At 44.7% G+C, this 27,373-nt stretch overlaps 1 protein-coding gene across 1 annotated transcript in view; it reads left to right on the plus strand.

The window, feature by feature from the left end:
- ccm2l (CCM2 like scaffold protein) overlaps positions 1–27,373 on the plus strand; it is a 69,770-nt gene that overhangs the window by 18,085 nt on the left and 24,312 nt on the right. The window contains exons 3-6 of the mRNA XM_070896184.1: positions 20,203–20,286; positions 22,559–22,742; positions 26,165–26,301; positions 26,392–26,527. Of these exons, the coding sequence (XP_070752285.1) occupies positions 20,203–20,286; positions 22,559–22,742; positions 26,165–26,301; positions 26,392–26,527 (541 nt within the window). The remainder of the gene's footprint in view (positions 1–20,202; positions 20,287–22,558; positions 22,743–26,164; positions 26,302–26,391; positions 26,528–27,373) is intronic.

Below are 27,373 nucleotides of genomic sequence, written 5' to 3' on the forward strand. Positions count from 1 at the left end.
TGGTATTTCCTCCAGGGAGGGATACATTGGAGTGGTTATCGGGGCTACCTTTGGGTTGGGTATTGCTGATGCACACTGTAGGGGCTTACCGTTCTCCTTTACGACTCTAAGGTTGCTATTTTCGTGTTTAGTCTCTGAATCAGCTCAACATGGGTGTCTATTTCCATTACTAGTTCCCGGTAGCAGGTGAGGGTAATTGCCTGGGCCATTCTAACCTTGTTTTTGGTTTGATTATCCCACCATTTTTTCTGCCTATCAGGGGCATCCGTGGGCTGCCACCCTCTCCGCTTCATCCCTTCCATTAAGGTTGCATATTTGTTGCCTAGTAATTCTAATAGAGACCCTTCGGGTCCCTGGTTACACTCTCCCCTTTTCCCTTGTTTAAAGGCCTGGGTCCCCATTCCCTCACCAGCTCCATTTGTTCCTTTACTTGCCGAGTTACCCATCTTCTTCGGGCTATGAGGGTCTTGGGTACTCCCTTAAATTCGTGTTAGGTATGCAGGACATTATTTATATCTATATGTCTTCCCTTGCGTCGTACCCTCGCACTGCCGTGCTACCTCCACGCGCGCGTTTTAGGATACACCTTTTGACCCCCTTTCACCCCTAGATCGTCCTTGTCCTCCATCTCCGTCCCTCCGGGACTCACTACAGATGGTTCTTTTGTACGGATGTCCTTCCCTTGCGGTTTACAATGCCACAGCTCTAACTTGAAGGTGGTAAATTAAAACATACTCACCCCAACAGCTGGGTCATTGTTCCGTTTGGGAAGTCCGCACTCTGCTCGCAGCGCCAAATGTTGAGGGGAGAGAGGGAAGGCTTCTTTTCCCACGAGCGGGCCCACTGATATAGAGGGTCGACGCTCGTCCCAGCCCACGTAGCAATTCTCGAAGTTAGCAGACAGAGACGGATGGCAAAGTATAACGATCTTTATTACGAACGTCCGGGAACATCCCTCATCACAGCCCTGTGAGTGGGGATCCTCCCCGAACAGCACAATCATACAACTTTTATACATTTCAAAAACCCCTCTGTTCCCGGACAAGACCTCCCTAGATCTCTAATTGGACTACCTTATCAGCGCTACTTCCCTAATTGGACTACCTTATCAGTGCTACTTCTCTAATTGGACTACCTTATCAGTACTACTCCGGATTGACAGGTCATGAGCTCTGACTGACAGGCCATGATCTCGTGACCATCTTAGACCGTTCCCAGAATGGTATCTCTAGGGTGGAATTTGGTATACATTTCTTTTGGTGCCATGAAGTCTATCTCGGGTCTCTTCTCACGTCCTCATCAGCGGTCTGTTTAGGTTCTCTCCTATTGACATTCCATGTTGGAATACTATCCGGTATCCCAACCCATAACAGTACCTTCTGGAGCATTGGTGCTGGAATGTACAAGGCGTGAGAAGAAAGGTCTTTACCTCCTTATGGGCCAGTGCAGGAACCAGCACTTTAACCCTTGTCCCGCTGGTACCGCTAATGCCAAATTTTCCTCTTACATTTGTTAATACGTTAACATATGATTAACTGCAGACAAATCAAGCTGTGATAGTTATTTTAAGGATTGGCATAAAAATAAGCATTCCATTGCTGCAGTACAGGCAGTAAAACGATTGCAAAACTGGACGATTCCAGATATGTTTATCATTCAATAGGCTTCTGCCACATTCCCATAAGATGTTTTTGTCATATCCTGGGAATTATGGTAGAAATGGGCCCTGTATTATTAACCTGCTTTATTTTTTTATAGTCAAATAGTTTACAAACAGCAAGGTATAGCGAGGGTTAATGAGAAAACTGAAGGTTAAAACATTTAACATTTCCAGGAAGGACGTTAGCTGCATCTCCCTGTGAACCGATAACTGAAATCAGCTTATTGAGGCAGGAAGTTATGTTCCTCGCAGTCGGCATTGTGTTTTTTGTTTCAGTTTTCCTCTCGGAGAGATCAGTAAACCAATCGCAGCTTTCTTCACATAAATTGTCAGTCTCGACAAGGTAATCAGGGAAGATCAGATTTTGATTTTTCCTGCTACACCCCAATCCAAAATGCCATCCTCCACCTGCCTCCTTCCCCCTCCAAAAAAAAGTTACATGCATTAACAATGATCCAACTCTTCATTTATAATGTTTTATCACAATTACAACAAATATTCCAAAATATGTTATTTACATGGTCTTCTGATGATTAAAATGGAATCTGCCTGGTTTTAAATTATTATTGGAAAATTCATTTCTCGAAATAATCACCAGCAGATTTTTTTATGGATAGATCTGCAGCAATAAGAATAGCAAACTGTTAAATCTGTATTGATTAAGGACTCAGGTAACAACTGCATTGAGAGCAACTGTTAGCAGTAAACATGACCAAATCCCCAAATCCTATGTCCCTATGTATATAATAAAATTCATTATGTTACAGACAATAGAAGTGATTACAAGGTACTAATCTATGGGTAAATTCAACGATGCTGCTTTCCTGGTGTAGAGCACATCTCTCAGGATCACAGGTCACTGTTCTCTTAACATTATAAGGTCGATTCTATGTCATGCACTCCCATCGAGCGAGGCTCTGTACAGTGGGGGTGGAATTTCCTGTGTACTTGCACCAAACATGTAATCAGGGAGTAAAGCAAATCCTTGGCATACGTGTGCTAAGCATGTAATTATGCTATGCTCGAACTTCCTTGTTCTTTTACACCCATCAATCCTTGTGCTCGAATGCATCTTGATTCATTATAATGGCCACACCCCAGGCTACATGTGAATTTCCTGCAATCACGTTGGTTCAAAGCAGCTGTAAAATAAAGCTCAGAATTGTAAGCACAGCAGTAACTTTTCTGGGGGTTTATCATGATATTTTGAGCAATTTAAAAAATATTTATCCTCACTGAGACCTGCAATGTATTTCCCATCTGTTTGAATGAATGTCTATGGCATCAGTATAAGGCACATAAAAAATTGAGAAGCTTCCATGATTGCATATTCTTAAACATGCTGTGCTTGATGTGCATGAATGAAAGTTATAGTTTGAAACATTGGGCTCAATTTTCCCCAATGCAGTTTTTCGGCGTATTTCAAGAGTTATACCTGTTTTTTTTGGCCCCGACTACTCAAAAAAAAAAACTTGCAAGTTTCCCCGTTCAAATTTTTGAAATGGACACCGCGCAGCCTGTCCTTTAGCTTCGGGGGGGTGGAGCCTAATGTCTGCGCCGAAAAAAGGATGCGTGAAAAAAAAATGACGTTTTTTAGGTGACTGCTATAGGTGCACATGCCCAGTACATCTCCCGGTCTGCATTCAGCCATTTTTAAAGAGCCAGTTGTGTGTGCGAACTTTGAGTGCTGTGTGAGAAGTTTAATTCTCAGCAGAAAAATCGGAGCTGCAATATGCAACGCGACTCAAGGACCAAGAATTTCTCACAAGAGGAAGTGGAGGCACTAGTTACTGTAATTGAGGCCAGATGGCACGAGCTGGACACCAGCAGAGGTCACATAAAAGCTTCACCAAAAGAAATGAAGAAACACTGGAACCAACTTGCACAACATTACTGTGCAATGGTGACCACCCCGAGATCTGAGGGCCAGTGCAAAAAGAAGTAGCAGGACCTTGGTCAAGTAGTTAGTGTAAGTAATATTTTCAGTTATTCACTGGAATTGCAATTGTAAATGTGACCATCTGTATGCCCCACCCAGCAGAAAGACACCCTCTCTAAAAAGTTATATTTTCATCTTTGCAGAGGAAGGTGGCACAGAACAAAAGAGAGAAAACTCGAAGAGGAGGAGGCTCGGCAAATCTGCACCCACTGACATCCTTGCAAGACAGGATCGCTGCTTTGATGGGTCCTGCCTGGAGAAAAGCAACCACCACTGCACAAGCTAGGCCCACACTCGAGGGAGAGGGTAAGTCCTGCAAATTCCACAGTCTGGCTTTGCTAAAAGTCAGGTACTGCGCAGGCTAGCCATGCTTCAGTTTATGGGGATATCTCCGTCAGCTACGCTTCAGTTGATGCAATGTGCTATCATTCATCGTGCTCCTTCAAATCAGCCTGCTGCCTGCGCTGTGTGAGCCTACTCATGCCACACTGCCCCCTCCTCTGCTGCTAACCATTTGTCTGCTCTGTTATATTTTGCAGAACTTCAGGCCAACCTTGACGAGGCTGAAGCCGATGCAGAAGAAGATTTAGATGGGGAAGAGCCTGAAGAGGAGAACATCTTCCAATTCCACCTTCCAGACCAAGAGTATGGGGGTGAGGGGGAGGAGGAGGATGAAGCCCCCACCATTGTACACACTCTGGATAAGGTGCAGGTGCCACCCATTGAGGTGCCATCCTCTTTCCTGAGTGGTACGAGTGTTGGGACATTCCATGGTTTCGCACCGTCCGAGGCTGGGGGTTCTAGTGGGGTGGAGCAAGGCACACCCAGGGTGAGGAGGGGAAGGAGAGCTTGGCAGCGTTCTCCTGAGGTGCAGAATCTAACAGATGTGGTTCAGATGATGGCAATGAGTGCGGAGAGCATTGATCTTACGCGATCACCCCTGGACACCATCAGTGGGGTGGGTGATGAGGTATCAAGCCTGTCGGGAGAAGTAACAACACTCTCACGAGAAATGGGAACACTGTCCGGGCACATTAGGGAGGGAATGTTGCAGCTGATACACTGTCGGGGCACATGGGGGAGAGAATGTCGGAGTTAGCTGCTGCAATAAGGGAACACGCCCAGACCCGGCGGCCATTGAAGGAATCAAATGCCACTCACACTCCAATCCCCAGACCAGCCTCTGAAGAGGCTCAAGCCGGGCCTTCCACATTACCGCCTGCCCATGCCCCCCATCAAGAAGTGCGCATTACCCGAGATGCTCGAAGAATAAGTTTGGTACCAACCCGAGAAACGCTGTGCCACCGCCTGCGGGCAGGGGTGGAGTCACCAAGACCAAGCGCAGCGGGCGGTCTCAGAATAAGGTGGAGGAGAGATGGGTGCAGCCTTTCTTTACTGCTGTTGTTGTTGTTAGTATTGTTGTTACTGTTGTAACTGTTCTCAAATTAAAAGTTTTTTGTAAGTGATGTAAATTTAGAAGTTTAAAAGTTTGTAAGTGAATTTAAAGTTTTTAAGTGATCTTAAAGTTTGAATGTGACCTTAACTGAAAACTTTAAAGTTTGATACAAGAATATTTTTATTAAAGTTAAGTACAAACAAGTGTTACATTTTGAATAAAATATATTTTAAATTACAACCATTTCCATTATTTGTTCCATTATTAACACAACTTTTTGAACTAAAGAAGAATCCATTATTTGTTCGATTAACACAACACTACATTATGGAACAGATCCAACCAGTGAACATGGTCCATTTGGAATAGTCGTCGCTGAGCCTTCAGGCAGCAAAGCGTTCACGGATGAGCTGCTGGCGCAAGGCTCGAGCAATCGTTAAAAGGGGCACAACGGCCCGCCCTCCTCCGCTGTCGTGCTCCGGGTTGAGGTAGTTGCATGGCTTCCTCCTCGTCGTCATCTGCATGTTCTTCCTCATCATCGGCCACTCTCACCTCAGGTGGGTCTTCTACTATCAGCTGCTGCTGCCTCATGATGGCTAAGTTATGTAGCATGAAGCACACAACGGTGAACTGACTGACAATCTCAGGGCAGTATTGCAAGTAGCCTCTGGAATGGCCAAGGCATCAGAAACACTGCTTCAAGATGCCAATGGTCCTCTCTATTATGCAATGTGCGACATGTTGTATTCCCTGTCAGCTTCCGTCCGCGTTATGCATAGGGGCGTCATGAGCCAGGTGGCGAGGCCGTACCCTTTGGCTCCCAGTAGCCAGCTCTGCCCTTCTGGCTGCTGCTGAAACCTGGCAGATATAGCGCTCTTACGTAGGATGAACGCATCATGGATGCTCCCAGGGTATCTCGCATCAACTGCCATGATGCGATGCATGTCGTCACACACGAGCTGCACATTAATGGAGTCTAAGCCTTTTTTGTTCCTGTGCATCTCAGAATCCTCCAAAGGTGCCTGCAAGGCAATGTGGGTACAATCAATGCAGCCCTGTACCTTGGGGAAGCCAGCAATCCTGGATAAGCCCTCAGCCCTGTCATGCATTGCCTGGGCAGTCATGGGGAACTTTATGTAGTCATTCCCCTGCAGCAGTCACCTGACGAATGCAGAAATGTGTTGCACGTTGAGAAATGGTGCACAGATCCCCAGTTGTGGCCTGGAATGATCCAGATGCATAAAATGAAAGTGCAGCTGTAACCTTTATTTCAACGACAAAGCAGTCCTCCTGACGCTTCTAGGGTGCAGGTCTGCTTTTATTAACTCACAGATCTCGGTTACAACTTCTTTGTGGAAATGCGGCCTTCTGACACAGTCTGCATCATAGAAACATAGAAAATAGGTGCAGGAGTAGGCCATTCTGCCCTTTGAGCCTGCACCACCATTCAATAAGATCATGGCTGATCATTCCCTCAGTACCCCTTTCCTGCTTTTTCTCCATACCCCTTGATCCCTTTAGCCATAAGGGCCATATCTAACTCCCTCTTGAATATATCCAATGTACTGGCATCAACAACTCTCTGCAGTAGGGAATTCCACAGGTTAATAACTCTCTGAGTGAAGTAGTTTCTCCTCATCTCAGTCCTAAATGGCCTACCCCTTATCCTAAGACTGTGTCCCCTGGTTCTGGACTTCCCCATCATCGGGAACATTCTTCCCGCATCTAACCTGTCCAGTCCCGTCAGAATCTTGTAAGTTTCTATGAGATCCCCTCTCATCCTTCTAAATTCCAGTGTATAAAGGCCCAGTTGATCCAGTCTCTCCTCATATGTCAATCCCGCCATCCCGGGAATCAGTCTGGTGAACTTTTGCTGCACTCCCTCAATAGCAAGAATGTCCTTCCTCAGATTAGGAGACCAAAACTCAACACAATATTCCAGGTGAGGCCTCACCAAGGCCCTGTATAATTGCAGTAAGACCTCCCCTGCTCCTATACTCAAATCCCCTAGCTATGAAGGCCAACATACCATTTGCCTTCTTCACTGCCTGCTGTACCTGCATGCCAACTTTCAATGACTGATGAACCATGACACCCAGGTCTTGTTGCATCTCCCCATTTCCTAATCTGCCGCCATTCAGATAATACTCTGCCTTTGTGTTTCTGCCCCCAAAGTGGATAGTCTCACATTTATCCACATTATACTGCATCTGCCATGCATTTGCGCACTCACCTAACCTGTCCAAATCACCCTGCAGCCTTTTAGCGTCCTCCTCACAGCTCACACCGCCATCCAGTTTAGTGTCATCTGCAAACTTGAAGATATTACACTCAATTTCTTCATCTAAATCATTGATGTATATTGTAAAGAGCTGGGGTCCCAGCAATGAGCCCTGCGGCAACTCCACTAGTCACTGCCTGCCATTCTGAAAAGGACCCTTTATCCCGACTCTCTGCTTCCTGTCAGGTGCAGGTGTGAACGTCTGTCTCGATATACCCGACGTGGGTAAGGCCTCCTGCCCATCATCTTACATGCTCTGAGGTTCCTCATGCGATGATGTCTAATCAATCTTCTCTTCCGCAGCACAATCATGCAGAAGCCTTGCACGATGTGCGACATTGCCAATATTGCTCCCATAATTTAATTGTAGCTTTGCAAGAAACTCAAACCAGCAGGACAAAGCACTCACACCTTCTTTCCTCTCTCTCTCCCCAAGGTCGACGCCCTAGTATGGACCACACCCTGGTCTGCGCATGCATAATAGGCTTGATTAGAACGGGAAGCTAGGCATTCAAAGAAATATGGGGCAACGAAGTCTAATGCAATTCTTTAATTTTAGATTTTTTTCAAAGTACCGCCACACCACCGACCGAACGTCTCCTCACCGGGCTCCAGGGTCAGCCGGCAGAATCGCTCCCTCGTCTGGACACAGGGGCTCAGCGTCCATCCCCCCTTCCCCTGGGCTTCTTTTGAAGCTGCTGTATAGTCTAAGGGTTCTCATCCCTTCAGTTCAGCTTCCGCCCCACCCCACCTCGCCCAACCCCCCTCCTGAGCTTCTTTTGAAGTCGAGCCCCGAACCCCCTTGCCCGGGCGAGGGAGTGATTCTGCCGGCCGCGCTCCGATCCTCAAGCCTGGTGAGGAGACGTTCGGTGGTGGTGTGCTACTTTGAAAAAAAATCAAAAATGAAAGAATTGCATTAGACTTCCCTTTTCTCCTTTTTGACTTTGAAAAAATGAAGCTTGATGATGCATATTCTTTGTCTTCTTGACTCCCTCCAAAACTTTGCCTAAAAACAATGGCGTCTTTCTGCACCTATTTTTTAATGTTTTTCTTAAGTGCCCAGAAGGTTTTTTGGGAGTGGTCACAAACGCCGTCCTTGGAAAAATGTAAGTTGGCCAAACTTGCTTCAATGTGAAAAACTGGCACAGACATCAGGTTACACCCCCTATGATGCAAAAAAAAATTAACCTAAAAAAATCGTACCTAACTGAGTTATGCTGGCGCAGAAACTTTAGGGAAACTTGGATCTTTTAATTTACACCAAAAAAAGTGGCGCACGCCAAAAAAACGGCGCAGATAACTGGGGAAAATTTAGCCCCAATATTAATTTTTATACTTATAAAAATATATTGTGTGGGTTTGCCACTTACCTCGGACCTGATTGCAAATGCTGATTTCCACTTGTTTACATCTGTAGCGTATGTAGGCACCTTTAGTAATGACTCCACGAGGCAGGGTATGATACTTAAACTGTGTAGACCTGTAGTCCTTTATTTGCAGCTCCTGAGTGATGACAACAAGCTGTGAGTTCCCTTTTATACTGGGTTACCTGCCGTGTACAGGCAACCCCTAGGTCTCCAGCAGCAGCACCCTCTGGTGTACCGGTAAGGTGTGTGCAGTATAAGGGTACATTCAATGTGTCATAACAGTGTTACAGACATCACACAGTAAACAGGCATGCATATACAACAATACTCCCTACTTAGCATTTTTCATATCCTTATTGTCATGAGCAAGGGAGGTGATCAGTGGTGGGCTATGGGGGGGGGGGGGGGATAGCGGTGAGGGTTGTGTGGTTGCCAGGTGTGACCCCTGTGCTTGAGGCTGGCCTCGTACGTTTCCCCTCCCTCACACACAAACCAAGTGGGTGTCACTGTTGTGGGATCCCTCGGGGAGGTAGCCACGGCAGCAGTGGGTGGTGTGTATACACTGTGGTGTGGGTAGTTGTGGGGTGGTGGGCAGGGCCACAAGACTGGGTGGGCTCCTTGTCCACCAATTGGGATGAGGGTCAGGTCATCTCAAGGTTTTCCAAGGAAGCTGGAGGGTATTGGCTTCATGCTTCTGGTGTTGGCCCTGGTGGCCAGGGGCTGTAGGGCTGGTCTGGTGCAGGTTGCCATTGGTGGTGGCTGAGCTGCCCATTGACCACTGTCCCTGTAGTGGGTCTACTCCCACTGCCTGTGTGTGTATCCTGCAAGGGGCATCACATTCGTTCCAAAGGTCCAGGCTACATGGTCAGGTAGCCTGCTGGACCTGGGGGTCTCCCACAGGGGGATTCCATTGGCATCAGCATGGTCCCTGTAGGACCCAATGTCCTTTGGCAGTGTCCTACCGGTATACATGACACCTTGGCTCTGATCACACATAGTCGAGCCTGCATTATACATTCTAGCATTTGCATCTCTTTTGGGTGTCCTGGTTTCAACAGACATGGTTACATTAGGCATTTCACAACCCATTATTACATTGCATACATTTTCATACTTGCACCCTTTAATCACATCTTTAGCTTTAAAGTCCGTGTACTCAAATAGTTGAAACTTCCCCTTTAAATTTCTTTGGTTACCGGTCTCCTTTAAGGGAGCCTTCAAACCCGATTGGCCGCTCGGTGTTATGTGATGCTCCTCCATGCTCACTGGTGGCATGGCGGTGGCCATTTTGATTACAAGTGTTTCTCCTTGTGCTGCTGATGCTGCAGCCATTTCCTGGCTTTCTTGCAGGAGGGCTGTGGTGGTCTTTTCTTCCACAGGGCTACTCGCCTGATGTGGACCTGATTCATCCAATTCCTGCCCAGCAGCGTGGGACCATCGCTGGCTACAATCCACAGGGGGAGTTTGTTCAACATGCCGCCCTGGGAGACCTGGACGTCTACACTGCCAACGATTTGGATTTTTCCTTTGGTGTAGGTGAGCAGCTTTGCCTGGACAGGAGACAGTTTTGGTCGAGTGGCAGGATTCATCCAAATTTTTTCAAAGGTCATTTGGCTCATCACAGACTGGCTCGCCCCTGTGTTGATCTCCATGGAGACTGGGACCCCATCGATGTCCACTTCCATCATCCACGGAGAACTTCAGGTGGAGCAGGTAAAGATTCCATGCTCTTCTTCCAGGGTTTGAGCAGCTTCATCTTCATCTGTGTCGGAGCCCCGGTGATCAGCCAACTCATCAGAGACGCGGTGGGTATAGCCTTTTCTGCACATTCTCTGAAGGTGCCCTTTCTCTTTGCAGTCTTTGCATGCAGTCTTTGTAGTGGCACTGGTGGGCCCTGTGGTTTCCTCCACAGCGCCAGCTCGGGGCCATCCAGTTTGCCCCATTGTGGCGGACTCAGGGTTGCGGGACTCAGGGCAGCATTTCTGCCTTTAGAAGTATCCATGCGGTGCACTGCGCTCGCCAGTTTAGAGTCCTGGGTCAGTATTCGCCTGGAGTTGCTGGCCGAAACCATGTAAGCCTGGCTCACTTGAATTGCTTTCTGCAGGGTGACCGTGATGTCAGCCAAGAGCAATTTGTGTAGGAGGCCTTCGTGGCCGATTCCGATGACAAATATGTCCCTTAGTGCTTCATTAAGCTGGTCGCCAAAATCACATGGCGCAGCTAGTCTTCTTAAGTGTGCAGCATACTTGACAATTTCTTGGCCCTCAGGTCGCCGGTAAGTGTAGAACTGGTGCCTGACTGTGAGGATGCTTTCTTTCGGTTTTAGTTGTTCCTGTATGATTGTTACAAGTTGCTTCTAGCTCTTGGTGGTTGTCTTCTCCAGGGCTAGTAAGTCCCTGACGAGACCGTAAATGATGGGCCCACAACTGCTAAGTAGGATGGCCCTGCGTTTGTTCGGTAGTGTAGCCGGTGTGTCCCCGTACAGGTCGTTGGCTATAAAGAAGTGTTCCAATCTTTCCAAAAAAGCGTCCCAATTTTCCCCCTCTGTAAATTGCTGGAGGTTGCTGAGGTTAGACATGTTGAGCGTGTAGTTCGTGACCTCCTATTCCCATCGCCAGTTGTAGCGTATGTAGGCACCTTTAGTAATGACTCCACGAGGCAGGGTATGATACATAAACTGTGTAGACCTGTAGTCCTTTATTTGCAGCTCCTGAGTGCCGACAACAAGCTGTGAGTTCCCTTTTATACTGGGTTACCTGCCGTGTGCAGGCAACCCCTAGGTCTCCAGCAGCAGCACCCTCTGGCGTACCGGTAAGGTGTGTACAGTATAAGGGTACATTCAATGTGTCATAACAGTGTTACAGACATCACACAGTAAACAGGCATGCATACACAACAACATCCACTTTTACATTCCAGCATATGTTAATGATATTGGCAGGAAATATGGGTGTAAATAGATATTGGCAGAATGGGCACAAAAATGGGCATAATTTCAGGTGTAACTTCCCGATTAGGCCCCCACAGGAAATTCCATTTCAGAGAGTGCAACTTCAGTCTCAGAATATATATGATTGTCTGGACTCCTAAGTTTCATTACTGTTTGAGCTCACTCCAATGTTTATAATATTCTATGTTTAATCTTTCTGTCATATAAATCTATAAAGGTATGATAAATTCTTGGTTGCAATATAACCTAAATCTGTATTCATGGCCACTTTCCTTTGCATGCAATCAATAATGTTTCTTATCTATGTGGCATTCTGTGGATGGAGATCACATCAAACAGATGTAATTTTACTGACTTAGATAAAGGGAAAAAATCCGATTCAAAACTGGATAACATCATTCAATATTCTACACTATATACTGGACCCTTCCAGCGATTGCATGGGGTCAGCTTGGCTGATGTTATTGGAAGCCCGATGTGTTGTTCTAATTGAGAAACCAAGGTGAAAGACCAAGGCCAGTTGTACAAAATACTGTAATACCAAGGTCAAAAAATAGGGAAAAAAAGACCAGATAAATCAGGAAGTAATAATTGTTACATCAAACTTGTGTTTTAAAAGCCTGTAAAGGTTAGGAGGTAGGGAAAACTGAGGGTGGTAAGGCATTCCACAGTTCAGGGTTCCTGAGAAAGAATGAGTTCCAGTAGGCTACAGGGAGGGTTAACATGTAGGACAGCACATTTGGCGCCTCGTACGAGGAACAAGAGAGGAAACATCAGCAGAGCACTGACCAAAGATGTTGATAAAATAGAAAAACATAGAAACATAGAAAATAGGTGCAGGAGTAGGCCATTCGGCCCTTCGAGCCTGCACTACCGTCCAATATGATCATGGCTGATCATGTAACTTCAGTACCCCATTCCTGTTTTCTCTCCATACCCCTAAAGCTTGATCCCTTTAGCCGCAAGGGCCATATCTAACTCCCTTTTGAATATATCTAACAAACTGGCTTCAACAACTCTCTGTGGTAGAGAATGCCACAGGTTAACAACTCTCTGAGTGAAGAAGTTTCTCCTCATCTCGGTCCTAAATGGCTTACCCCTTATCCTTAGACTGTGACCCCTGGTTCTGGACTTCCCCAACATCGGGAATGTTCTTCCTGCATCTAACCTGGCCGATCCCATCAGAATTTTATATGTTTCTATGAAATCCCCTCTCATTCTTCTAAATTCCAATGAATATAAGCCTAGTCAATCCAACCTTTCTTCATCCGTGGAAATCTGTCTGGTGAACCTTCGCTGACTCCCTCAATAGCAAGAATGTCCTTTCTCAGATTAGGAGACCAAAACTGCATACAATACTCAAGGTCTGGTCTCATCAAGGCCCTGTACAACTGCAGTAAGACCTCCCTGCTACTATACTCAAATCCCCTCGCTATGAAGGCCAGCATGCCATTTGCCTTCTTTACTGCCTGCTGTACCTGCATGCCTTCCTTCAATGACTGATGTACCATGACAGCTAGGCCTTGTTGCACCTCCCCTTTTACTAATCTGTCACCATTCGGATAATAATCTGCCCTCCTGTTTTTGCAACCAAAGTGGATAACCTCACACTTATCCACATTATACTGCATCTGCAATGCATTTGCCCATTCAGCTAACCTGCCCTCGTCCCCCTGCAGCCTCCTAGCAACCTCCTCGCAGCTCGCACTGCCATCCAGCTTAGTATCATCTGCAAACTTGGAGATATTACATTCAATTCCTTCATCTAAATCATTAATGTATATTGTAAATAGCTGGGGTCCCAGCACTGAACCTTGCGGCACCCCACTAGTCACTGCCTACCATTCTGAAAAGGACCCGTTTATTCCCACTCTTTGCTTTCTGTCTGCCAATCAGTTCTCTATCCACGTCAATACATAGAAAAACATAGAAACATAGAAAATAGGTGCAGGAGTAGGCCATTCGGCCCTTCGAGCCTGCACCACCATTCAATATCATGGCTGATCATTCACCTCAGTATCCATTTCCTGCTTTCTCTCCATACCCATTGATCCCTTTAGCCCTCTTGAATATATCCAATGAACTGGCATCAACAACTCTCTGCGGCAGGGAATTCTGCAAGTTAACAACACTCTGAATGAAGAAATTTCTCCTAAATGGCTTACCCCTTATCCTTAAACTATGTCCCCTGGTTCTGGACTTCCCCAACATCGGGAACATTCTTCCTGCATCTAACCAGTCCAGTCCCGTTAGAATTTTATATGTTTCTATGAGATCCCCTCTCATCCTTCTAAACTCCAGTGAATACAGGCCCAGTCGATCCAGTCTCTCCTCATATATCAGTCCTGCCATCCTGGGAATCAGTCTGGTGAACCTTTGCTGCACTCCCTCAATAGCAAGAACGTCCTTCCTCAGAATAGGAGACCAAGACTGAACACAATATTCCAGGTGAGGCCTCACTAAGACCTCCCTGCTCCTATACTCAAATCCCCTAGCTATGAAGGCCAACATACCATTTGCCTTCTTCCCCAATACCATGTGCCTTAATTTTGCACACTAATCTCTTGTGTGGAACCTTGTCAAAAGCCTTTTGAAAGTCCAAATACACCACATCCACTGGTTCTCCCTTATCCACTTTACTAGTTACATCCTCAAAAAATTCTAGAAGATTTGTCAAGCATGATTTCCCTTTCATAAATCCATGCTGAATTGGACCGATCCTGTCACTGCTTTCCAAATATGCTGCTAGTACATCTTTAATAATTGATTCCAACATTTTCCCCACTACTGATGTCAGGCTAACCGGTCTATAATTCCCTGTTTTCTCTCTCCCTTTTTCTTTAAAAAGTGGGTTTACATTAGCTACCCTCCAATCCTTAGGAACTGAACCAGAGTCTACAGAATGTTGGAAAATGACTACCAATGCATCCACTATTTCTAGGGCCACTTCCTTACGTACTCTGGGATGCAGACTATCAGGCCCTGGGGATTTATTGGCCTTCAATTTCCCTAACACCATTTCCTGACTAATAAGGATTTCCCTCAGTTCCCCCATCTCGCTAGACCCTCGGTCCCCTAGTATTTTTGGGAGGTTATTCGTGTCTTCCTTAGTGAAGACAGAGCCAAAGTATTTGTTCAATTGGTCTGCCATTTCCTTGTTACACCTTATGAATTCCCCTGATTCTGACTGCAAGGGACCTACATTAGTCTTCACTAATCTTTTTCTCTTCACGTATCTATAGAAGCTTCAGCAGTCAGTTTTTATGTTCCCTGCAAGCTTACTCTCATACTCTATTTTCCCCTCCTAATTAAACCCTTAGTCCTCCTCTGCTGAATTCTAAATTTCTCCCAGTCCTCAGGTTTGCTGCTTTTTCTGGCCAATTTATAAGCCTCTTCCTTGGATTTAACACTTTCCCTAATTTCCCTTGTTAGCCATGGTTGAGCCACCTTCCCTTTTTTATTCTTATGCCACACAGGGATGTACAGTTGTTGTAGTTCATCCAGGTGATCTTTAAATATCTGTCATTGCCTATCCACCGTCAACCCTTTAAGTATCATTCACCAGTCTATCCTAGCCAATTCACATCTCATACCATCGAAGTTTCCTTTCTTTAAGTTCAGGACCCCAGTCTCTGAATTAACTGTGTCACTCTCCATCTTAATGAAGAATTCTACCATATTATGGTCACGCTTCCCCAAGGGGCCCCGCATGACCAGATTGCTAATTAATCCTCTCTCGTTACACAAGACCCAGTCTAGGATGGCCTGCTCTCTAGTTGGTTCCTCGACATATTGGTCTCGAAAACCATCCCTTATACACTCCAGGAAATCCTCCTCCACAGTATTGCTACCAGTTTGGTTAGCCCAATCAATATGCAGATTAAAGTCACCCATGATAACTGCAGTACCCTTATTGCATGCGTGCCTAATTTCTTGTTTGATGCTATCCCCAACCTCCCTATTACTGTTTGGTGATCTGTACACAACTCCTACTAATGTGTTCTGCCCTTTGGTGTTTCGCAGCTTTACCCATATAGATTCCACATCATCCACCCTAATGTCCTTCCTTATTATTGCGTTAATCTCCTCTTTAACCAGTAACGCTACCCCACTTCCTTTTGTCCTTCCAGTCTGTCCTTCCAGAATATTGAATACCCCTGGATGTTGAGTTCCCAGCCTTGGTTACCTTGGAGCCATGTCTCCATAGTCCCAATTACATCATATCCGTTAACAGCTATCTGCGCTGTCAATTCATCCACCTTATTACGAATGCTCCTCGCATTGAGACGCAGAGCCTTCAGGCTTGTTTTTTAAACATTCTTTGTCCTTTCAGAATTATTTTGTAATGTGGCCCTTGTTGACTTTTGCTCTTGATTTCTCTGCCCTCCAATCTTGCTTTTCTCCTTCCTACCTTTTGCTTCTGCCCCCTTTTTATTTCCCTCCGCCACCCTGCATAGATTCCCATCTCTCTGCCTTTTTAGTTTAAACCCTCCCCAACAGCACTAGCAAACACTTCCCCTAGGACATTGGTTCCAGTCCTGCCCAGTTTGTACTGGTCCCACCTCCACCAGAACCGGTTCCAATGTCCCAGGAATTTGAATCCCTCTCCTTGCACCATTCCTCAAGCCACGTATTTAGCTGAGCTATCCTGCAATTCCTACTCTGACTAGCACGTGGCACTGGTAGCAATCCTGAGATTACTACCTTTGAAGTCCTACTTTTTAATTTAACTCCTAGCTCCCTAAATTCAGCTTGTAGGACCTCATCCCATTTTTTACTTATATCGTTGGTATCTATATATACCATGACAGCTGGAGGTTTACCCTCTCCGTCCAGAATGCGCTGCAGCCACTCCAAGACATCCTTAACCCTTGTACCAGGGAGGCAACATACCATCCTGGAATCTCGTTTGCAGCTGCAGAAACGCCTACCTATTCCCCTTACAATAGAATCCCCTATCACTATCGCTCTCCCACTCTTTTTCCTGCCCTCCTGTGCAGCAGAGCCACCCCTGGTGTCATGGACTTGGCTGCTGCTGCTTTCCCCTGATGAGTCATCCCCCTGAACAGTACCAAAGCGGTGTATCTGTTTTGGAGGGAGATACCCGCAGGGGACCCCTGCACTACCTTCCTTCCATTGCTCTTCATGATGGTCACTCATTCCCTATCTGCCTGTGTAACCTTTACCTGCCGTGCGACCAACTCACTAAACGTGCTATTCATGAAATCCTCAGCATCACAGATGCTGCAGAGTGAATCCATGCGCAGCTCCAGTACTGCAATGCTGTCTGTCAGGAGCTGCAGCTGGATACACTTCCTGCACATGTAGTTGTCAGGGACACTGGAAGCGTCTCTGACTTCCCGCATAGCACAGGAGGAGCATGACATGGGTCTGGGCTCTCCTGCCATGACTTAACCCTTAAATTACTTCATTTGGCAACAATGCCAAAGGTTTCTTACTGCTAAGAACAAGAAAAAAGATAAAGAAAAAGAAAACTACTCACCACTCAACCAGCCAATCACTTACCCTCTTGGCTGTGACATCACCCTTCAATTACTTTTTACTTCTTTCTTACTTTTGACCCTGCTGCAGTTCGCCACTGCCCTTCCTCTGGCAGCTGCTCCCGAACTGCCGCCAACCCCGGACTGCCACTGGGCCTTTATAGGCTGCCAATGCTCCTTCTCCGACCGCTGCTCCTGAACTGCCGCCGACCCCGGACTGCCACTGGGCCTTTATAGGCTGCCAATGCTCCTTCTCCGACCGCTGCTCCTGAACTGCCGCCGACCCCGGACTGCCACTGGGCCTTTATAGGCTGCCAATGCTCCTCCTCCGACTGCTTCTCCTGAACTGCCGCCAACCCCGGAATGCCACTGGGCCTTTATAGGCTGCCGCTGCTCCACCTCCGGCTGCTACTTCCGAACTAGAAAGATTATAACACAGGTAGGTTGAAGACCAGAAGTGAAAGAAACAGTACATATCAGTTGGAGACCTGAAGATTACTCTGGTATAACTATAAAGCTCCTTGAAAGTATGCCTAAACCCGGAACTTGTGGGGCCCCTACAGGCGCGTGCAAACCTCGGACGCGCCCATAAGGGGTGCAAATTCAAAGCCATTATCTCTGTCATGTTGCTGATCACTCGTCCAACATGAAGATTTGGCAAATGAATGAGTAGTTGTAGACAATAGGCTAGAAATTGCTGTTGGTAATACTAAAGGATCAGATTCTTAAAACTTAATGTATATCATTACTCTGTCTGCTATTTTAACTAAGGCATTCACCCATTTATTTTAATCATCCACTAATGTGACTAACAGTCATTTCTAGCCTATTGGGAACACCTGCCCTTTTACCTCCACCCTTCCCACTGTCCAGGGCCCCAAACACTCCTTCCATGTGAAACAGCGATTTACTTGTACTTCTTTCAATTTAGTATATTGTATTCACTACTCACGATGCGGTCTCCTCTACACTGGGGAGACCAAACATAGATTGGGTGACCGCTTTGCAGAGCACCTCCGTTCAGTCCGCAAGTGTGAACCCAAATTTCTGGTCCCCTGTCACTTTAATTCCCCGCTCCACTCCCACTCTGACATCTCCATCCTCGGGCCCCTACACTGTTCCAATGCAGTTCAACGCAAGCTCGAGGAGCAACACCTCATCTTTCGTTTAGGCACTTTATATCCTTCTGGACTCAATATTGAGTTTAACAATTTCAGACCATAACCTGTGCTCATATTTTGCTCCCTTTCCTCCTTTTTTTAACCCCCCACCCCATCCCCACTGCCAATCTTTAGAAAGAAAAAATCTCTCTTTCCCATGGCAACAGGTAATTATACCACCATTAACACCTTATCTAGACTAGTCTTTTTCTAACTTTTGCCATTACCATCTCAAGTTGGCCCACCATCACTTTTGTCTCTCTAATCTCTCCTGTTTCCACCCTATCACAGACCTTCCCTTTTGTTCTTTCCTCCCCTCCCCCTTTCAGTGCTCCTTAAGAATCTGTTCATTTCAAACATTCGCCAGTTCTGACGAAGGGTCATCGACCTGAAATATTAACTCTGTTTCTCTCTCCACAGATGCTGTCTGACTCGCTGAGATTGTCAGCATTTTCTGTTTTTATTATGGCTCCTTATATAATCTCCTTTCATTTACCATTGTTAGCTGGGCAAGATACAAGGCAGTAACACTTTTGAAGGTCCACATGGTCACAAAAAAGACTAATGCTTAGTAATTTTATAAGTGCTATGCAAAATTCCATATCAACCATCCTTATGTGCCACCCCTACCCAATCCTTACCCTCTCAATTAGACGATCATTGTATCAAATTATGGGCTGTTTTGTGTTCTCAACTCTCGACCATTAAGGAGCAACTTGGTTTGCGACTGTCCAATGTAATTCCACTTAGAACTCTAAGAATCCTTACAGCAGGCAGAGAGTGATTTAATTCCCTGAATCTGATCTAGACTCGAACTGAAGGTCATAGAATCATAGAATCATAGAAATTTACAGCACGTAAGGAAGTCATTTCGGTCCATCGTGGCCACGCCAGCCGACCAAGAGCTAACCAACCTAATCCCACTTTCCAACTCTTGGTCCGTAGTCGTGTAGGTTACGGCACTTTAAGTGCACATCCAAGTATTTTTTAAATATGGTGAATGTTTCTGCCTCTACCACCCTTTCTGGCAGTTCCAGACCCTCACCACCCTCTGGGTGAAGAAATTTCCCCTCATATCGCCTTTAAACCTCCCCCCAATTACTTTAAATCTATGTCCCTTGGTTGATGACCTCTCAGCCAAGGGAAACAGGTCTTTCCTATCCACTCTATCCAGACCCCTCATAATTTTATATACCTCAATCAGGTGTTCCCTTAGCCTTCCCTGTTCCAAAGAAAACAGACCCAGCATCTCTAATCTTTCCTCATAGCCAAAATTCTCCAGTCCAGGTAACATTCTTGTAAATCTCCTCTGTACCCTGTCCAGTGCAATCACATCCTTCTTGTAATGTTGTGGCCAGAACTGCACAGTACTCCAGCTGCAGCCTAACCAGTATTTTATACAGTTCAAGCATAACCTCCTTGCTCTTATATTTCATGCCTCAACTAATAAAGGCAAGTATTCCATATGCCTTCTTAACCACCTTATCTACCTGGCCTGCTACCATCAGGGATCTGTGCACCTGCACTCCAAGGTCTCTTTGTTCCACTACACTTTTCAGTGTTATACCATTTAATGTGTATTCCCTTGCCTTGTTAGACCTCCCCCGATGCATTATCTCACATTTCTCCGGAGTGAATTCCATTTGCCACTGTTCTGCCCACCTGACCAGTACATTGATATCTTCCTGTAGTCCATATCTTTCTTCTTCATTATCAACTACACGGCCGATTTTAGTGTCATCTGCAAATTTCTTAATCATACCCCCTACATTTAAGTCCAAGTAATTGATAGGTCCAACGGTGAAAGGACTTTAATCAGTCATTGTGTGAGCCGGTTCCCCTAATTTAAGGACTTCTCGTTGGCTAGTTAAGGAATCCAGTAATTGTATACAACCAGGGACCAAAATTTGCAAGCTTCATCCTGTAAGATGTATTTCTTTTTCTTCAGTTCTTAGGTCACTTGACGTGGGTGTCATGTTCTTTAAATCCAGCGAGCAGAGCTGAAGTACTACAGCTTTTGGATACAGCAAGGGTAAGGAACAAATACTAGAGTATAATCAGAACTGCTCACATTATACTCTGGGGTGGGCAGTTATTTAGGCTGGAGGACCATTTAACAAGTTTTGGTTAGCTGTTGAGGGCCGCACACATAAAATGAAGTATGTTGACAACAGCTATCATTAAAATTGGTTATCGCATTTATTGTATAAAGAACCCTTCATGTCCTCTCCACACTTATTAAAAATAACAACATTTATTAACATGATAACAAACAATATACAGGTTTACGAGTCACATTGAAAAGTGTCTGTTTAGTCCAAATGGTCTAAATTAATTCTTATAGTGGAAAATGAGAGATCGACTCTGCATCTACTGGCAATTATAGACAATAAAGTATAAGGCACAATGAAGGATAAAATCATTTATACAACCTTTAAAAATTGCACATGAAAGTGCTACTTTGAAGCCTTTGAAACCTCTAAGAAATAATTTGGTGAATCAGAAAATGATTTATACCATAAATTGCACTCCAGATCAGCCATCAAATTGGGCGTATTATCATTGTCAACATGGTATCACTCCTGAGAAAAGCCTTTAGAGCTTGCGAACTTTGACTTGAGAATGGGCACAAGTAATGCACTATTATAGTACACATTTCTTCCCCAAGTGCTATGTATTACTGGGACAGGCCAATAACATAAATCTCTACATCCCTCTTTCAGCCATGATAATAAATTTAAATTGTTCAGAGTATGGGGGAAAAGGGCTTAAATTAAAAACAGTGAATGCAATGTGCAATATACCTGGGTCCATTTAGTTATGCCTCCACTATGCTAATTAAGTGGTATAATATTAAAATGAGAGAATAATTGTGCAAGAATTAATAACCCCACTAACAGTCATTGGTGAGAACAAAGGATTAAATTGGTAAATTTGAAAGAGGCCAACACATAGTGTTGATTATCACTCCCAATTCTACCCTCCCAATAGTTCATAAACATAAATTCAGTGCCGTGTAAAATAGTAAAATCTTCTGTTACTAAATGAATGAAATGATTGATCATTTGATGTTATATTAAAAGTCTACGTGGCTGTTCGGCAGAGCAGTTTGAGTCTGCGTGACCTCCAACGTGAGAGGTGTTCTCTTTTTGGTGTGTGGAGTGCGGGAGCCCGAGGCTTTGCCCGTTGTACTCTGGGTACTGGGAGAGGAAAGACGCACCGCGAGTCTCTTTCTTCGGTAAAAGAATCATCGAGACAAGCAGCTATGACTCAACTCAGACCAATGTGCAGCTCGAGCTCGAGCTCGCGATCATTTCTACCCTGTCCAGTGGGCCACATATGGCCACGGGCCGTATCTTGCCCCCCACCACTGTTATAAAGAGTTATATAAAGTACAGGTATTGCACAATCAATTCATCTTAAGAACCTTTTAAGGATGTTGGATACAGCCAAGGTCCCACAAAGAACAATGAGATATATGATCAGATAATCTGTTCTAGTCATGTCGGTTGAAGGATAAATGCTGACCAGGATACTGGAAGAACACCCATCCTCTTCTTCAAATAGTGCTACGGAATTTTTTATGTCCACGAAAGACAGCAGATGGGGGCTCACTTTAACATCTCATCCAAAAAGCATGACTTCTGACAATGCAGCACTCTCTTAGTATTGTATTGAAGTGTCAGCCTAGATTATGTATTCAAGTCCTTGAGTGCTCAAATCCTGGAGCTAGGCAAGTAAAATTGATTGAAGATTTGAAGATAGCACATTATTATATATCACTTCTGTATTTTAATAAAGACTGAGCTTTTAAATTGAAGCCTAGTGAAAAATTTATAACATTACATTGCTTCGTCAAGATAATATTGTCACTTGAAGAAAACCAGAGCTTACCGGTTCCTGTTTGAATCAAATGGATCGAGATAAAATAAGATGGTTAGAATTTTTAATGTTAACCAATTTTTTTGATACAAATTTTGATTTGGAAAAGAGATCCTTTCAGGTCATAGATCTTATTGATGTATTATTTACCAAAGTAAACATGGTTTATTTCATCAGCTCAAAAATTGGTTATTACAATTTCAGAATGTTAATGTTGTAATATACAGAAATTGCTTTTATATCCTCATGAGTAAAATTCTGCAAATTAATTTGATTAAGATAGTTTGTTTCTTTTATAGACTCAAAAAAGATGTTTTGTTTTTGGTTGTTAAGCAGATTGAATGTAAAATAACAGGTTTAAACAAAAGGGAAAAGAAAGTAATTCAGAATAATTGAAATATACAGAATCCTACCTTTGACAGCAACAGAAACAGCTGCCTTTGCAAACAACTGCAGAGCAGGACTCCATCCTGAGTTTGTCTGCACGCTGCCTCCTCTTGACCTGGAGGGACAATGAAGAGCTGATCCTGAGAATCCCAACCCATGAGATTGCTGCTGTATCTTATGTCAGGGATGATGCACTGCATCTACTCATTCTCAAAACAGGTACATTAATTTATCTCAGAACATTCAGTCCAAGTCATTAACAGTTTTCTAAAGTCTCGATCAGCGTTACATAGTATCAGTTCAGAAGTAGTTCTGTAAGATCTTAAGTATGTTGCTAACGTTTCAGAATTATGTGTCTAAAAATTATATTTGCGTGAAATGGTTAATGTCATGGTCAGAATATATTTTCCTCTGGGTGGTGCAGTGGTTACGACTTGGGTACAAATTCAGCCTAGACATGGGATAAGAGCCTCTTCTATTAGTTGGCTATAAGAGTCCAATGTGAAATGAATTTTGGCAATTGCAATCCAGTTCCTACAGTAAAAAACTGCCCATAATTTGGCATAATTGGCGATATAATTTAGAGAAGCCTCAAGATGTTCTGGTCTGGGGAAAAATATACTACCCTAGTACTATAGGGGTATTCTCTTCTGAAGTTATCGCTGAGGCACAGTATTAGAGCAGAATTTATTCCACATCTGCGTGGGCTATACAGCACAACAACAATTTGTAGTTATAATAGTGCCTTTAACATAGTAAATGTCCCAAGGCACTTCACAGGAATGTCATAAAACAAAATTTGACACTGAGCCACGTAAGGAGAAATTAGGGCAAATGACCAAAAGCTTGGTTAAAGAGTGAGGTTTTAAGGAGCATCTTAAAGGAGGAAAGAGAGGTAGAGAGGCGGAGAGGTTTAGGCAGGGAATTCCAGCGCTTAGGGCCTAGGCAGCTGAAGGCATGGCCACCAATGGTTGAACGTGTATAATCAGGGATGCTCAAGAGGGCAGAATTAAATGAGTGCAAACATCTCAAGGGCTGTGGGGCTGGAGGAGATTACAGTGACAGGGAGGAATAAGGTGTTGCTTAATCGGAAGCCAATGTGGGTCAGCGAGTGCAGGGGTGATGGGTGAGCAGGACTTGGTGCTAGTTAGGACAAGGGCAGCCGAATTTTGGATCACCTCTAGTTTACGTAGGGTAGAATGTGGGAGGCCAGCCAGGAGTGCAATGGAATAGTCAAGTCTAGAGGTAACAAAGGCATGGATGAGGGCTTCAGCATTGGATTAGTTGAGGCAACAGCGGAGACAGGCGATGCTACGGAGGTGGAAATAGGCGGTCTTAGTTATGCTGCGGATATGTGGTCGAAAGCTCATTTCAGGGTCAAATATGACACTAAGTTTGCCAACAGCCTGGTTCAGCCTCAGACAGAAGTTGGGGAGAGGGATGGAGTCAGTGGCTAGGGAACGGAGTTAGTGGTGGGGACTGAAAACAATGGCTTTGGTCTTCCCAATATTGAATTGAAGAAAATTTCTGCTCATCCAGAACTGGATGTCGGACAAGCAGTCTGACAATTGTGAGACCGTAGAGGGGTCGAGAGAAGTGGTATTGAGGTAGAGTTGGGTATCATCAGCGTACATGTGGAAACTGACGCTGTGTTTTTGGATGATGTTGCCATGGGGCAACATGTAGATGAGAAATAGGAGGGGTCCAAGGATAGATCCTTGGGGGACATCAATGATGCGGGGACAGGAAGAGAAGCTGTTGCCTGTGATTCTCTGGCTACGATTAGATAGATAAGAATGGAACCAGGCAAATGCAGCCCACCCAACTCGATGACGGTGGAAAGGTGTAGGAGAAGGATGGAGTGGTCAACCGTGTCAAAGGCTGCAGACAAGTCAAGAAAAACGAGGAGGGATAGTTTGACTTTATCACAGTCACAAAGGATGTAATTTGTGACTTTGATGAGAGCCGTTTCGGTACTGTGGCAGGCGCAGAAACCGGATTGGAGGGATTCAAACATAGAATTGCGGGAAAGATGGGCATGGATTTGGGAGGCAACAGCATGTTCAAGCACTTTGGAGAGGAAAGGAAGGTTTGGGATGGGGCGGTAGTTTGCAAGGACAGAGGCCACAAGGGTTGGTTTTTTTGAAGATGGGGTGATGACAGCAGATTTGAGGGAGAGCGGTACAGTACCCGAGAAGAGAGAACAATTAACAATGTCAGCTAACGTGGGAGCCAGAAAAGGAAGTTTGGTGGTCAGCAGTTTGGTGGGAATAGGGTCAAGGGAGCAGGAAGCGGGTCTCATGGACAGGATGAACTCGAAAAGGTCATGAGGGGAGATTGGAGAGAAGCTGGAGGAAGATGTGAGGGTTAGGGCAGGGGGGATCCTTCGAGGAAGTTTGGCCAGGTAGGCTAGGGGAAGGAGGGGAAGAGGCCGAGGCGGCCGAATGGATGGTCTCAATCTTCGAGACAAGAAGTCCATGAGCTCCTTACACTTATTGTCGGAGGTGAGGGTGAAGACTGGGGAGAAGGGTTTTAAAAGACGGTTAGCAGTGGAGAATAGAAGCCAGGGTTTATCTTTACATTCCAGAATGATTCTGGAATAGTGAACGATTTTGGCAGGCGAGAGCAGGACCCAATAGTGTTTTATGCAGTCCAGCCAGTTCTGGCGGTAAATGGCCAAACCAGTTGTCCGCCATATCCGTTCAATTCTGTGTCCCTTGGACTTAAGGGAGCAAAGATCAGGGGGAACAGCCAGGGTGAGAGAGAGTAATTGTTTTAACAGGGACTAGGGCGGTGGTGAGGGTGTGATTGAGTAGATCGGTGAATGGAGGGCCAAAGGCTGGACAGTTGGGAGTTGATAAGTGCAGTTGTAAGAGAGTCGGGAGAGAGTTTCTTTCGAGGGGCGGACGCAGAAGGAGGTAGGTTAAGTTCCGAATCAAATATCCAATTCAGTTCCCACAATACATTTCATGAAAGCTAAATTGTGTTCTATAAATTAAATATGATGCTAATTAATATGGTCCAGACAATGAAGCCATGTCTGCATATAATTTAGGTGCTTAATTTAGAATGTAAAGCAATAAACGTTTGCATTAATATTTGTATGAAGCATAATGCTCCCCGTGTGAAATTAAATTTAATAACACCTAGCACAATTTCAGTTCATATCACATACTACACCACCTTTCCAATTCAAGTCACATTATTTAATCATGTTTCCTTCACTTCGCACTATGAGGCTTGATGTCAGGGCAAAATAAACTTGCTGAAACTAGTTTTAAACTTCCCCTGCAGCTGTGCGATATAGAAAAACTCAGACTGCAGGATGTTTCATGGACATAACATATCTCAAGGTTAAGATAACATTAATAAATGACTTGAATTTTCCTCGAATAGCTGATGACATTATCTCAATCCCTTGATGTGGCGCTGCTTAGCAAACCGTACAATCCTGCTTTTATGTTACCCAATGCATATTAAAGGCAACAAATTGTTTCTCATGCCCTCTTCACTTCATTCACCAGATTATCTTTCGTTATCACACGTTAGCTTTGTGGCCCCTTTAACTATTTGAATAGTATACTAACGCCCATCATTTACATCTGGTTACATGAATATTATGATTATTTATTTCATGTCAGGTCTTGGAGTGGCTGCTGTAGCTGCTGGTGGCAGTTTGGAACGCAGACAAACAACAGGAACTATGCCTGATCCCCAGGAAGCTGTGCCCAGTTCAGAAACACACTGCAACCTAGTGATACTTGCAGTGGACAGTAGAGTGAGTTATTGTAATGACAGTTAAAACTCTTGACAGCAATTTTAACAGATGCACAGTGAAATTAATAATCTCCATTTGTTTTGTAACTAGGATTCAGCTGAAGAATATTGTGCTCTCATCTGTCAAGTATTTCGTATCATTTATGGAGATCAGACAATAGACTGTGTGGATCGAGCAGGACTTCATTATACGTCCACACCAGACAGACGGTGGCTAATGGAGAGAAGTATGTTTCAGGTTGAAAGCAATCATATTACCATCAAAGGCTTGTATCAAATATTTGTTTGTGCAATGTTGTTGACAGCAGCATCTTGTAACAATCCTAATATCTGCAGTATTGCCATCAAGTAAAAACCGTAATTGGCAATTTCTGTAGTGCTTGCAGATATGCATGCGGAACCACTAAAAGAACATTTATTGTCCTTTGAACTTCATTCGATCTCCATTTTAACGATAGCAGTACCTCTCGAGTTCTCAGCCTATCCATACAGGCCTCGAGTGTGACTTTTACATTACTGGACTGCACAGATCTGATCCTTTCCCCAATACAAACACACGAGGGGAGGTCTGCAGAGTAGCAAATTCATTTGTAACAGGAGTGACTGCACATCCCCAGTTATTCTGGTGTTACCAGTGGTTGTGAAGCACAGGGAAACCAGAACACGCCCCAACGCCAACCCTGATCCTGACCCTGACCTCACCCCTAGTCCAACTAACACCAAACCCTAACCCTAATGACTCTTAATAATAAAAACAGAAAATGCTGGAAGTACTCAGCAGGTCAGGCAGCATCTATGGACAGAGAAACAGAGTTAACTTTCAGGTCAATGAACCTGATGACCCTAACCTAATAAATATAACTGGGGTATTAGGGTACACAAATCTGTATCTTTTTTGTGTCTTTTGCCTCTCCCTAAGCAAGCAGTGCCCCGAGTGGTTAGATTGAGGGAAGTGTCAGATATGAATTGCATATAACAGTGACTACACTTCAAAAGCACTTAATTGAATGTAAAGAACTTTGGGATGTCCTGAGATCGTGAAAGGTGCTATATGAGGGTAAAATCGGTCTTGT

Source organism: Pristiophorus japonicus, chromosome 12 (assembly GCF_044704955.1).
Source record: "Pristiophorus japonicus isolate sPriJap1 chromosome 12, sPriJap1.hap1, whole genome shotgun sequence".
In the NCBI taxonomy this organism is placed as follows: domain Eukaryota; kingdom Metazoa; phylum Chordata; class Chondrichthyes; family Pristiophoridae; genus Pristiophorus; species Pristiophorus japonicus.